This window comes from Haliotis rufescens, unplaced genomic scaffold (assembly GCF_023055435.1).
Source record: "Haliotis rufescens isolate VD_foot unplaced genomic scaffold, xgHalRufe1.0.p SCAF_19, whole genome shotgun sequence".
NCBI lineage: Eukaryota > Metazoa > Mollusca > Gastropoda > Lepetellida > Haliotidae > Haliotis > Haliotis rufescens.
The window spans coordinates 23109609-23124878 of NW_025963879.1; the positions used below are offsets into that span (position 1 = coordinate 23109609).

The window sequence follows — 15270 nt, forward strand, 5'->3', positions numbered from 1 at the left end:
ACTTGTTTTTCACAGTAGTATGTCTACATGTAGAGACAAGAGTGAGCAAGGGCAATGTTAAGTCAGTTTTAGCAATATTCCAGCAATATCTTGGGACGGGCGCCAGAAATGGTCTTAAAAAATAGTACCCATGTGGGGAATTGAACCCGGGCCTTTACAATGACATGTCAGCACTTCAACCTCAAGGCCACACCACTGAGAAACAAGATTTACCACAAGTTACCGGTAACGTTTTACAATGCCCAGACCTCCTTTGTTTGGAACATTAGTATCAATTCTAACATTTTAATGTCTCGCATCAGCTGGTCGATGCTCAATAAGAAATGCAATATGAACCTGGTGGACATCTCTGGAATTATTTCTTCATTTCAGTTGTAAACATCTGCCAACATGTGTGAACTGTTTACAAACCATGTAGACAGATAGGGTTGGGGTAGTGTATGGATATGTTTTTACATAATATTCCAGCAACATCACTGCACTCATGAAGATCTGGGTTAGAGTTGGTCTTCAGCATCCCATGCTTGGCAGCGAATGGTGTCGGGTGGTCAGACTCGCTGACTTGGTTGATGCATGTCATCGTATCCCAACTGCATAGATTATTGTTCGTGGAGGTGCAGACTTGATTATTTACATACTGCCATCATATAGCTGGAATATTGCTGAGTGCAGCTTTAAACAAACAATCAATTGATCAATCACAGCAAAAGACACCATGCCAGGACCCCATTCCACAAAGCGATCGTAGCCCTACGACTATCGTAAGTCTAAGTATGGGAGATACGATTGTCTTAACGCTACAATCGATTTGTGGAGCAGGGCCCTGGTCTTCACACATTGTACCCATGTTGGAGACTACAATGTGAAGAACAAATACTTTAACCATTAGGTTACCCCACTGTGGCATCAACCCTTACAGTAATGACAAGCATAATACAACGCGTTTTAATATATTTATTAATAAATTATATAACATAGAATATATATGTCATAACATGAAAACACTCAAGTACACGTCTAATAATGCCTCTTCGCTAAAAAAGGCATTATCTGGTACTTCAATATTTGTAATCAACAATCTCATAACAATGTCATAGCTTTATGTACAGAAGAAAAACAGCCTCTTTGCTTGGGCCAGTCAGTAAGCGAGATAGCTTTATGGATTTGCTTAGTGTGTTGCCTCGTGATATGAACACTTCTTATAGCCAGACTGTGTAATTACATGATTAATTTGCGTACTTCAGTATGGATTTGTTGACATGGTATTTCTGGTGTTACGTGCTCACGGTAATGTCTTTCCGCTGGGGGAAAAAAACATCAAAACTCATTATTGTGCGAATAATGTGTACCCCCTTCTACATAGCTGTGCTTTTTTGGAAAAAAAGTGCGCACCATACTCAAGAAAATACAGTAAGCAAATCAGATCTATTCACCATTGAAACGTACAATAATAACTACATTTGAACACTATGAGACTTGAAACAGGAAGCTTTGTACAGCATAAAGTAAACTTGTAGATATGATGACAGACAGTGAGAGAAAGAGAGAGCAGGATCACCAAGGAAATATCTGACATTTCTTTCAAGCGATATGTCACACTTTTTCAGTTTATTATCAACACTTACATGACTTAAGGATTAGCTGTTTAAAGTAATGTCTTCAAAACTGAAGACCTGCTTGAGAAGCTAAGTGTCGACATGATACAGATTATGAAGTGACCACCTACAGTGACATTACTAGACATATCAACAATGTCTGTATTACGGTACATCAACAATGATATAGGGTTAATGAAATTAATGAGAGTGAGTGAGTATGGTTTTACGCCGCTTTTTAGCAATATTGCAGCAATATCACGGTGGGGGACACCAGAAATGGGCTTCACACATTGTACCCATGTGGGGAATCGAATCTGGGCCTTCAGCATGACAAGCGAACGCTTTAACCACTGGGCTACCCCACCGCCATGAAATTAATGACTTTGTATGAAGGTATATGAACACTATGGATAAACCTTTTCTTCAGCCAACCTGAATGCCATATTTCTTGAAGCACATGAATTATCAACAGAGTATAGTAAACTAATCCTATTCTGTCACTCGAGTTCAGACAAGAGGGTACTTGGGACAGTTCACAAACCATCTGTAGTGTCAGCAGTTATAGCTATTTTCACTTGTCAACACATCCCCCCCACCTTGAGAAAAGCTCAAACTAGTTTGCATTTGTTAACTGATTGCAACATGTACCAAAAACTGTCGCACTTCAGAGATAACACTTCCCATCATAAAGCATATCAGAGTGACTGTTCTGTCCACAACTAATAGAAGTTCAAATTATCATAAATGTATGGACATATTTATTGAAGCACTCACAACAACAAAAAATACCCAGCAAATATACTATTTCTAGTATTAGAAATGTGGGATGGAAGGCATTGTCACAGTGTTGAATGAAGGGGCCATTTGAGCTTAACACTATCAACATCATACAGAGATAGACACCATTTTTCATATCCAACTACCGGTAGTCCACGGCTCATTCCAGACCAGTGGTCAATGTAAACTATCTAGATTTCTGGAGAAAAGTAGTCCCTCTAGATTTTCACTTGTCTCGGCCAAAGGGACTAGTGGCCTTGTTAAACCCTGTACAGTACGTGGGAAGCACTGCCATACAATCGAAACCATATATTAGACATTCCAGAATATTCGTTTGTTCAGTTTTCAAAATTTTAATCGAGAACTGTGTCAACATATTTTCAAGCGTAGTAAAGCTATAGAAAGCTGCTTTCTAATTGGCTGATGTCGACTTCTTGTTAGTCGTTTCAGTGGTCGGTCAAAGTTCGCAAAAGGTCGCTCTGACGTGACCCATAGTCGGATGTTCTCAGATCTTTGTTTAGCGTCAGCAGAAGACCTAAAAGATCTTGTTTTTAGTTTGAATGACTTGACATCACTTACACCAAACGGTGAACATCACCATTTTGTACCCACCATCAGCATTTCCTTGCATTCAAGGGACACAACTCTGCACAGCCAGTTGTGCTGCCTCTGATCACAAGACATGACATGACCGAAATAAAGCTTTTATTGGCCACATTGTTCAATTGAAATAAGTAATAAGACCGATACATCTTGGAATTATAGGAGTCAGTGAGTGAGTGAGTGAGACAGTATTTAGGTCATATATCGGTGTTGCAACTTAAATATGGTAGGAGAGTCCAAAATGATGGAAGTCTTAGATGTTTACAACCTTGGTGAAGCCCAGGTACAGAGCTGACACACCAAGAATCATAATCAGGGCAAATCTGGGATCTCAATCCATAATCATCAGATTCTGCCATGACAAAGGAACGCAACTCTGCACAGCGATACAGCGGCACCTTAGATGTTTGGGCAACATCCCTATCAAAAAGTGAGAGGCACATAATGAGGGATGTGTGTACCACACCAAGAAGTCTGGCCCCAGGTCTCCCGTACTGCATCAGTCATCTTGATCCCATCATTGCTGACTCAAGAATTTCTTCAAATCATCCTGTTGGTTGTACTGAGTTTGTCATGTGTTGAGTCCAAATCTATTTTTCAACATGTTCAATGTTCTTAGGCTTTGGGGGTTTCAGGATGCCAATTTTCCTCAGATATCTGACGAGGAAGGGTGTTACGGAGACGGTGATGCCAATTCGAGCAGGAGCAAACACCTTGTGAACTGCATATGCCACCACAAAGGTTCCTGCCCCGGCTACTACAGCCTCCGACCCTACCAAGGTCTTCCCAATCCCGATCTTGTCCATAAATGCCACCATGTCAATTCCACTGAAAAGACAAAGGGAAAAATTAATCATCAATTTCACCACAATATTGTCATAACAATGAGGACTTTATCTATAACGAGAGATAAAATGCAAGATCTTCACATCATATCAGCTCAAGGATCATGTGATTTACCACATCAAACCATCAATATCTCTGGTGTTCACCATCTCATATGATGGTGTCAGAAAGGTCTTCACACATTGTACCCATGTGGGGAGTTTAAAACCTGGGTCTTTAAGCATGATGTTCTAACGCTTGAATCACATGGCTACCACACCACCCTTTACTTAATAAATACACAAACATAAGATTCATTAAATCTTGAATTGTTATACTTATATACTGTTAATCATAGAAGTACTGTGAGCATGAAATAACAGTGAATGTCCCTTGCTAGCATTAATGTAGTGATACATTTTTATCTTTGTATACTGGAGTACATTGTCATGACAGGTTCACTGTACATGACCGTAAGCAATGACATATACAACAAGAGTCATCAGGAAATCATATCCCCCAGGTTTGGTGCAATTCAGAAATAGACCTTAGCTACTTACACCCCACTTTTGGTTCATTGCCATTGGATACCTTCAGTTCAGTGAAGAAACAAATATTACTGTTCAGTGTTTTTCAATACCCCAAATTATCAAAATGCACCAGTTCACCCCTTGACTGATCTGTATAGCAAGTTTCTGCACGAAATATCCAACGGATTAGGGGTCCAGCTCCGGAAACGGTAAACTGACGCTGGATGACATCGTCATCCAACAATAAACAACACAATTGAGTGCTAGCTTTAGAGTGCTTCTCACCAGTTCCGTGTCAAGTGTGGTCAGTTAATTTACACAAGTTGATCAAGTAGTTATGCAGTCGGCATCCCTGCATGATGGCATCTTTGGTAAAATGTCAGATAAAAACATTGCTCACTTACACAGTGAAAATGTCGGGTAAAGCAAAAGCAGTCGGGGTGAATACACAACACTCTCATTTACATTCAAAGAATGGTGCTAAATCATGTCACAGCACTTGGTACCTGTACAATATTAGTGACTCGACCTACCAGTATCTCATTTTAACAGGAGTTAGTGGAATATCCTGCCTTTTGAGTTCATGTCAAGCAGCCAACGTTTTTGAAGTCAACAAATGACATTTTTCAATCACACTGCCATTAAACAACATTGTGGAATTGTAAATCTAGAGTCTTGGTGGTTGCTGATGTATATTCATAGTTCAAGGTAGGGCTATTTGCAATAATTTCATGCCACATTTTAGGCCTGGGGTCGACACTCACATTATTAGGCGACCCATTAATTTCATGATTTTCAGTATGCCAATAACTTAAGACAATTCCTTCAAACACTGTGTAATAATCCAAACCATAAAACAATTTTCTTTGTACCACCTTCCAATTGAAAACCATAATAAGGCATATTACATATCAACCACAAATGAATGAGTGAGTTGGGTTTAACGCCACTTTGAACAGTTTTCCAGTTATAACATGGCATGTCACCTTAATGTGGGAGGAAAGCCTGTAGCAAAATCTGAATGCCTAGCACTGATTACACATGGCCAGCATGAAAAAGATGTGTTCCGATAAGCACAGGGCTATTTACAGACTACACATTTAATGTGGGGCTGAGTACAGTAGTGACAGTTGTAGTAGTATAAGGAGAAAGCTGTCCTTAGGTCTCACCCTGGAGTAGAGCTGAACACTTGGGTACGAAGCAGGGACAAGGCAACACTGTAAGGAAACTAAACTAAACCCCCTGCCACCCCCCATCCCCTAATCAATCCCCCCCCCCCACGAACATATTATGAAATAAATCAATGATTCTACACACAAGCATATCAAGCAATGAATCAATGACGACCCCCCCCAAGCAAAAAAAAAAAATAACATATAATTCTGTAAAGAATCAATGATTTCTCCTCATGAACATTTTCTGAAATGAATCAAAGAGCTCCTACATGAACACATTATGAAATGAATCAATGATCCCTGGATAAACGTATTATGCAATGAATCAATGATCTCCCACATTAATATATTATGCAATGAATCAATGATCCCCGGATGAACGTGTTATGCAATGAATCAATGAGCTTCCACATGAATATATTATGAAATGGCTCAATGATCCCCGGATGAACGTATTATGCAATGAATCAATGATCTCCCACATGAATATATTATGAAATGGATCAATGATCCCCGGATAAACGTGTTATGTAATGAATCAATGAGCTCCCACATGAATATATTACGCAAGGAATCAATGAGCTCCCATATGAATATATTAAGCAAGGAATCAATGGCCATCACAAGAACTGCACTACCTGGACACTGCAAGGTAAAAGCCACCAAGAGACATCAGGGACAGGCCAGTATGAAATACTATCACTGTCGCTCCATATTCTTTAAAGGTTTTCTTAAGCCGCTCTGCCTGAGTAAGTTTAGGGGTTTCAGTTTGACCAACCTGGGGGTCAGACTTGGGGTCAGAGGCTGAAGTGGAGTACCCCCGCCGCTGTTGGTGCTGCGTGACAACACTTCGAATCAACTGATCCTGCTCAGCAAACACCTGACCCAGCGACTTTCTCCCTTTGCTGAGACTCTCAAGTTGGTCCATGCACTCATTAAACCCAAAGCGGTGGCAGTTCTCCAGCCAGAGTTTGAACCTGACACAATCCTCCCCTTGCACCCCCTGTGGGCAAGGTGTGTCAACCGTTGGGAAGGTGCTCAAGTCCCCTTGCAGTCCTTGAACACTGCAGCTCTCCGCAGCCTCTTCCTGGTGTCGGGCAATAGCCTGCTGACGATACTTCTGAGAGATGCTGTGAATAAGTTCGTCCTGTTCTGCCAGGACCTGGCCCAGTGTTTTCCGCCCACTCTGGATCCCCTGCAGCTGTTGGTCACAGTTATCCAGGCCGTATCGCTGACAACTCTCCCTCCATAGCCTGAAGTGTACGCAGTCATCGCCCTGAACACCCTGTGGACTGGCCTCATTGTCCACGTGTACTGCACCAGTCTCTGTCTTTTGGACCAATGGACGCTGCTCACCAGTGTGAAATCTCCGGTATAATGCCTGACGAGGGTCTTTGCCATGACCTACAGAAGTAAAAATTACGAAACATGACTGCATGAGTAGTCTCAAGTAGTCATTTAAGGTGACTCTTGGTTTACGGATGCACTGTTCTTTCAAAGTCCAAATGTTAAAAAAATATAAAAATGAAAAATACCCTGTTTTTATATTATAGTATTCATTTATTAAATCTATCCCATTTCACAATGTCTGAAATATGTATTCCATTTGATTTTATAATTTTTTATCAATAGATTAAAAAATGATTCACTATTTCCTGCAATGTTATTGAAAATAAAATTCTTGGACACACTTCGACAACAGGTCCTCATTGAACATGTCAAACAGCAAAATAAAGATGTTTCAAGTCTAAATAGATTATACAAAGTAATAAAAATCAACAAAAATATATATAAAAGTTGCCAAACTGATATCTAAGTTATTATTTCCATCTTTCCGTGCGATCGCAGTAATCTTCTGGTAGCTGGTTTTAAAAGAGTTAAACGTCGCCCATGCTGCCTAAATAGCAGCGTCTTTCATGCATTTCCACCCATGACATGAATATTGTAATATGGCCATATGTGCACAAGCTGAGTGCTAGGGATATGATAAAATGTTCTTGAAAAATTGAGTTGTTTTAATTTTGTTACTCCAGAATATTTTTTTTATATCTACCTAACTTTTTAGGACAAAATTCAAGTAAAGAAAATCTCTGAGGCCTTTTTTTTTTAAATTGGCCTACCTCACTTTTGAAATGAGTTTGAAATCCGTAAACCAAGAAATAAAATTGTCACCTAAGGTGTAAAAGACAAAGATGATCAGATGGATACAATGATGTCCAGTGACTAAAGCATGTAAAGTGGGTATCTTGATTGGCGACTATGCATGGTGGACTAAGAAGTTTTGAGCATAAACAGTTCTTACAGATTAACTCAGCTCCAGGATGTATTCCTGAAGAATTTGTTAATTAGCACTCTCTCACCATATGTTTTTAATATATCAGAAACAAATCTGTTTTAGGTTCACCGTCAACCACTGCTGTAATCTAATCTAATTTTCTCAACAATTTCAATCTCACTATAACATTTAATCAAGTTTATTAAAAGAGCTATCATGGTAATATTATTCCATGTAATATACCAACAAATGGACTGACTCAAATGCTCAAAAGGTGTTTCCATCACTTTCAGGTTTGTACAACTGAAGCAGCAACATCTGTCCCATTGATGATAACAATCCTCAATTCATCCACAGAACATTAATTGCTGATACAGCATCTGAACATGCTACATACTAACTATTACTGTTCATACATAGATAGGCTATATATTAATTCTATACTCCAAAGGCAATTTGGTCTTCAGAAATTAAATCCTGGTCAGTTAACAGGGTGATAATGTTACTGCATCTCATCATAGTTATGTCTCATCATAATGGGACATTGCTCATTATATCAATCACTGGTTTGTCTGGCTTAGACATCGGATTTTTTCAGGTTGCTGTGAGTGGGGTTTTATACCACTTTTAGAAATATTCCAGTAATGTCATGACAGGGTACCCCAGAAATGGGCTTCACACATGCCCATGTAGGGAATTAAACCCAGGTCTTCTGTGTGTCGAGTGAACACTTTAACCACTAGGTTACCCCACTGGCTCCAGGCTTTTATGATACAGCTGTGATATTGCTGACTGTCTCATTTAACAACACTTGCTCACATACTCAATGATACACAGTACAATTACAATAATCACTGACAGTGACACTGATTATTTTCCTCTTAACTGCATGGATGTCGTATATGAACCCCATTTCTGGTGTCGCCAGCCGTGATATTGCTGGAATATTGCTAAAAGCGGCGTAAAACCGTACTCACTCACTCACTATATGAACAATACTTAGTATTACTTACCATAATTAAGCAACAACAGTAGATATATCGTTGAATAGTTCGAGAGCTAGTACTCAGACAACTAGTAAAATGTTACGTCTATTATTATTTAGTGTTGTGCACAAGCCAAGGTCGTAAACGAGAACTCGCCTAAATGTACCAACCTGGCACAGGGTCAGTGCATGATCACATACGAGTACGCACGTGATACTGAAAAAAATGAAGTAAGCATTTGCGGTTTACAAACGTACCTGGAATACCTTGTATCCCCGGACCTTCTTGTGAATGTGTCAATGCAGTGGATAGCAGCAACTTTGCTCTGTTTAGAGAAACCGATTTTGCGCTTCCCTGAAATCCCTCGATTAAAAAGTGAGACTTTTGCATTCTGTCATCGCTCGAGGCTGGCGCCCCCTCTGCATGCGTGCGAGTCTTGGCAGCGACTGTTGTCGAAAGAAAACGAAGTGACAGCGAGTTGGATTGTTTCAACACAACGGTACTTCTATTAGTAATCATGGCGACGTTCCGTTCTTCCGAAAACCACTTCCAGTTTGTCAGTCTTATACTGCTGTGTCATTAAAGCGGACGATAACGTGGTGTACTGCTACTGATGTGACCTGCTAACCTCTATAGACATGCGCATTGTGTATGGTTCGACTGAGCATGCGTAAGCGAACAATAACAAACACACGTGGCTCTGTGTGAGAGAATGTTCAGAAATCGAGGTGGCATGTTTTACAATTTATAAGATGGGTGTTTTATGTTACAAAAATAGCAGCACAGTACTAGCTGGGAGTCTTCGTTGTGTGTGTTTATTTGTTGTTAACACCGCACTCGCCAATATTCCTGTGAACTGTAAACGTAATAACCCACTTATCACTGCAGTACACTTACAGATCTCAATAAGAGTCTGTTGGTTTGGTTTGGTTTGTAGTTTAACGCCGGAAGTAGCAATATTCCAGCTATATGACTGCGGTCTGTAAATGATCGAGTCTGGACCAGACAATCCAGTGATTGACCACATGCGCATCGATTCACGCAATTGGGATCGATGACATGCATCAACCAAGTCAGCGAGCCTGACCACTGTATACAACTTGATGAGGTTAGCAGCATTTGCTGGGCCAAAGGTTTGCTCTGTGAAGGAGAAGTTGTAAACGTCCATAGTCCACTGAATGTTTCACAAACGGACACCATTTCTTGAAGATGTGCTGGAACTGGAGAGATCAAAGTGTCGTCAGCTTGGGTTGGAGCTGTCATGCTGACGTCGAGGACAACATATTCCTTCTTCTTACTACGTTTCGCAAGAGCTCATCTATATACAGTAGGTATAGGTTCGCAGATAAAATGCTCCCTTGTCGAACACCTCTGTGAAGCTGTAACCAGTGTGACTTCTCGTTGTTTGCTAGGACGCAATTTCTCATATCCGTCTAAATATGGTCAAATATTGCCCAGAGAGTGATTTGATACTTCTATATAGTAGAGTTTCGAGAGGAGGCCTGGCTGGTAGACAGAGCCGAAATCCTTAGAGTGAGTGAGTATGGTTTACGCCGCTTTTAGCAATATTCCAACAACATCACGGCGGGGGACACCAGAAATGGCCTTCACACATTGTATCCATGTCGGGAATCGAACCCGGGTCTTCGGCGTGACGAGCGAACGCTTTAACCACTAGGCTACCCGACCGCCCCCAAAAGCCTTAGAGCTATCAAGGAAGGCTACATGAACTACTTGAGAACGCTGTGAGTTACCGTAAGCTGTTTCTTGTACCAGAAATGACGTGTGCATTGATGACACTCCTTTTGGAAACCGAACTGTTGGTTGCATGGGAAGGTGCCAGAATCTGTGATCTGTGGAAGTCTTTTGGAGAGCACAAGTTCAAACAGTTTAAATATAACTGGAAGAAGTGTCACCCCTCTTCAAGCGTCTGGAAACATTTTAGATTTATCTCCGCCTTTCAATATGGTTACTATAAGCCCATACTCCAATGTGGCTTTATGTGCTTTTGAATTTGGATTGTGGAATAAATTGATCTGATGATGTGATGATACAGCAAACTATTGACATAAAATGTTTCAATAGTTTCTGAACTGTGTACAGCCCTGATCTGGAAGGGACACTGGTCACAGAAGGTTGGAAGAGATACTGTTGTCCTCCTGTAACTTGCCATCTCTTATAATCTTTTGCCACGACGGTTTGGGGACGTGGGGTTGTCTATCAGGAAAATTAATATTTCTTCATGGGTTAAAGAATTCATAGGCTTAAGAAAATTAAAAGCATGTATGTGACCGGACCAAAAGCACAGATCAGCATGTTCATCCTCGATTAACCAGCGTATAACGAAATTTGATACACTGGATAATCGAGATAGGATGGGCTTGGGTTGTGTGTTAAATCTTCCCCATAACATGATAGCGACATTGGTGTTGTGCCGAGTCATTCCTTATCTTTCTACGACGCCGCGCCTGTGGTATCTATCTATAGTAAACTGAGCTGACCATATGAAAATAAACCCCTTCGTGATACTTACCATGAATCGTGATAGGCAATTAAGGAGCGCTAGGTTATTTAAAAAAAGTTAAGATTTCTCTTTGTGTTGTGTAAAATGTCACAGAACAAGGCCCTAGCACACTATTTAATGTATATGTTGAAGATATGGTTCTCTTGATTAAACATACATCCTGGAAAAGGGCAACCGCCGCTTACTAGCTATTTTCATCTTAGTAATTTAGACTCGTATCCTGTCTTGGTGTTAAAGAAACACATTTGTTTTTGTTTACTGCAATACAGAAACCAAGATTTATTATACCCCCGACCTAAAAGGTCGGGGATATATAGTTATACCAATGTTCCGTCCGTCCGTCCGAAAACTTTGTCCACGCGATTTCCCTTAAAGTATTCAGTGGATTCATCTCAAACTTAGTAGATATAATCTTTGTCATATGGAGGGGTGCAGTCAAAAGAAAAAAAATGTTTTTATTAATGTTCCATTTTTTTGTGAATTTTTCAAACCCTAACCTATCCTAGCTATTTAATTTGTAACTACTGACACACTAGGCGGGTCGGGGGTATTAGTGAGCCACGCTCACTTTTGCTCTTGTTACCTAATGACACTGTAACTATTCCATGACAATAGCTATTAATTTTGACGACCCTTTCATTTGCGCCCTGTGCTTCTTCGCATCATGTGATGACCCAGTCCTTGTGACCGTAGAGGAACATAGTGTTCTTGTACCAACTATTGATTATGGAAGTAAGGATAATATATATGGATGAACAAGTTTTTTATTATAATTAGAGTGACGTTTCGGTGTAGGTTCTAACACCGTTATCAAGCAAGTATTTGATACGAGGTCTGATTGTGAAGTTCACATCAATGTTTGAACAAACAAGAAACAGTTATTCGATATTCGTTGGTGATGTATTTGATACCATCTTCCCGAGGCAAGAGAGTTAACTGACTTTAAAAGTCCAGTTTCCACCCTTGCCGAACTAGGCTGGTATTATGGAGTTACATTTTGGCTGGACTAACGAGTCTATGCATAGTTCAATCAAAATCGCGCACCGAAATCGAAATCCGGTTCGTAAACTGTCATGCAGAGTTCGGTCGATTGCAGGATTTGCACAGCATGTGCACTGCAAACTCATTGTCAACAGATATTTTCCAAATCTTTTTCAAGTTTTTAATCAAGGTGTTCACGTGATTTGATGCACTTCGCGATTCTTTATTACAATATAGATCTTGATTGTCGATCAGATCGTCTTGACTGGGCGCCGCCATTCTGTTTGAAGCAAATGCAAGTTTTACGAGAGGTGGAATCTGATTGGTCCATAGGAGAGGCTTAGAAGAGACACTGGACTTTTAAAGTCAGTTAACTCCCTTGCCTTGGGAAGATGAAGTGTGCAGTGTTTTGGAGACTGTTTTCAGCCTGAAGTATTGTCGGAAATGCTAGAAAAATGTTTTTCTGTCTTCATTTAATAAATACGAGTCATAGGGCTATGAAAATAGCATATATCAAAGCAACGCAAATTTACCTAATCTAACCTATCCTAGATTATCCTTAAAATGTACTTTTACAGGTTAACTGATGATAAACTTAGAAAGTATTCGACTGTTGTCATGCATGTATGAAACGGCCTATAACCTGTGGTAATTACCTCACACTGGCCTGTCCCGAGGTGATGACCTCACACCGGCCCGTGCATTTTCACAGGTGCAAATGTCACCGAGTTGGGGGTGGTCTCAAAATATTTCTGTTGTACTTAATTGACATGTGCGTTGATGAGATAACAATTAAAGATATGTACTGCATTACATTTGCTTGCAAAAATGATGGAATAGTTAAAAGCTATGAAACGGGATGAGTATTGGAAGGTTGCGTTTTTGGAATCAAGAAGTATTTGTTGTTCTACAGATGATTTCTAGAGGTAGCATCTATCTCCGCTGATGAAGAATATGAATCGATACTAACACCCAACTGATAACTGTTTCAACAAGGCTGATATCTAGCAAAGACTGCGTTGACCCCCCCTTTGACATGAGTGAATTTGAATGTTGTGCTATGTCTTGCCACGAACCTTTTACAGTTAGCCAAGATAGGCACAACAGGGTTGAGCTCACAATGTTTGACTGCCGTACGTAAGACAACGTGACTGTGTTGTACCGCCAGCACATATGTCTTGTACTTTACTGGTTTCTTATTCAGCCGAATTTTCACCATGAGTTGAACTTTCGTTTCTGATGGTCTGAAGTCCACAATGTCATATATTCCTGCATGACTACTCATGGTTGGCGCGACAGTATCTTATTCCCGGACGTTGTATTAACTGGCGTTATCCATGACAATGACACTGAGGTTGTTTAAAATGGGCTATAGCTGATGTTCCAACCAGTCTATGAACACATCACCTCCTATAATTTCCTCATGAAAATCAATCAATAGGCCCCAGATCACGGGTTGAAGCGTGCACAACAATGACACGATCACCTTAACCTGATGGTACCATGGGTGATTTTGATCCATCTGCCGATAGCCACATGTAGTCAGTGGAATGATTCATCAAAGTAAATGATCTGTAAGCCCTGACTGCGATGAATGGTGCTGAGATTATGTGACATCATCGACATGATGGAATATTTCCATCTGAAAACTGCTAGGTCATCGCCACGCACAGTGTTTCGAAATCGGCAATATTTAGTGCAGTCCGGGAAACATTAATTTGTATCTTTAATTTCCTCCCGGATTTTACAACAAGTCGGGGGTACATTCTGCTCATAAAGCTTGTACACTATATCATTTTACGTCCCAGTTTCGTTTTGAGACCACCCTTAAACTCTTTTGTTCTATTTATCAATCTGTAGACTTGATGGCATGAATTGAAAACCCAATAGTTTAGGCAGTTCGGTAATTCGTGCTATCTAAACTTATAAATGGTTTCCCTCTATCTCTCTAAAAAGTGTCAAGACCTTTCCTAATACAGATTCCATGTCGTGTACCATGGCTATGGCTATGCAAGTGTACAGTAACATGGATCATGGGAGCAGTGTTGACAAAACAAACGCAGCGTCATTTTGTTGTTTTAGAAGATGCACATCAAGAATTTTCTCCATATGATTTATTTTGTGTGGATTAGATGTTTTCATATTATGACGACTACATTATTATCATTAAAACGGAGTCAAGTGCGCATATTTCTATAGTCCCTTTTAGACTGCCATCATTGGATAAACGTGAACTTATTGTTTCGTTCGAATTCTTCTCCTGTAGACTTGTCGATAGGACTTCTTGCGACTGAAATACTTCCAACCATGCACAGGTAAGCCGATTGGTAGTTAAAAGCCGATCAGTCTGTGAAAAATGTTATCCTTTTTTAACGGGCAAAAATATTTTTTCTTGCATTTCCGACAGTACTTTAGGAACGTTTTGATAAGTTTGTAAATGTTTTGTTCAACTCCAATTTTCAAGTGTACACTTTCTTTTGCCCGGCAGATTATATGTGTTTGACTTGTTCTTGTTTGCTAAGTACCTTTGCAAACAAATTCTCATACTCCGTAGAATTGGTCTTACTTGTCGTAAGAGGTGACTAACGAGATCGGGTGGTCAGGCTCGCTGATTTGGTTGATGCAAGGCAAAATCCCATTTTCTTAGATCGATGGTCATGATGTACTGGATTGTCTGGTCCTGACTGATTATTTACAGACTGCAGTCATGTAGCTTGAATATTGCTCAGAGCGGCGTTAAACAAACAAGCATACAAAGTCTCACTTTATTTTAAAAAGATACTTAGCCTGGTGACGAAGACATGTATGTACCCGTGAAGAGCCGGGGTAGAATTAGTATTCAGCAACAAAAGATTGTCGTAAGAGGCGACTAACGGGTTCGGCTGGTCAGGCTTGCTGACTTGGTTGATGCATGTCATCGTATCCCAATTGTGTAGATCGATGCTCATGATCATTGATGTGTATCTGGCATACAGCGGAGTGTGCTGCTGGTCAAG

General features: G+C 40.2%; 1 protein-coding gene across 1 annotated transcript; it reads right to left on the reverse strand.

Annotated features, from left to right (window-relative positions):
- Positions 1–3063: 3063 nt before the first annotated feature.
- LOC124135332 lies at positions 3064–9413 on the reverse strand. The gene is made up of 3 exons (XM_046500608.2): positions 9027–9413; positions 6147–6912; positions 3064–3806 (listed from the first exon to the last, which is right to left on the reverse strand). Exons 1-3 carry the CDS (start codon positions 9286–9288, stop codon positions 3569–3571), a joined length of 1266 nt encoding a protein of 421 aa, XP_046356564.2. The 5' UTR covers positions 9289–9413; the 3' UTR covers positions 3064–3568.
- Between the last annotated feature and the right edge of the window lie 5857 nt (positions 9414–15270).

Excerpts from the sequence above, each read along its gene's own strand:
- LOC124135332 (XM_046500608.2), bottom strand. The coding sequence starts at position 9,288 with ATGATTACTAATAGAAGTACCGTTGTGTTGAAACAATCCAACTCGCTG. Across the intron at positions 6,913-9,026 it reads GGGGATACAAGGTATTCCAG|GTCATGGCAAAGACCCTCGT; the intron begins GTACGTTTGTAA and ends TTACTTCTGTAG. Across the intron at positions 3,807-6,146 it reads TTTTACCTTGCAGTGTCCAG|TGGAATTGACATGGTGGCAT; the intron begins GTAGTGCAGTTC and ends TTGTCTTTTCAG.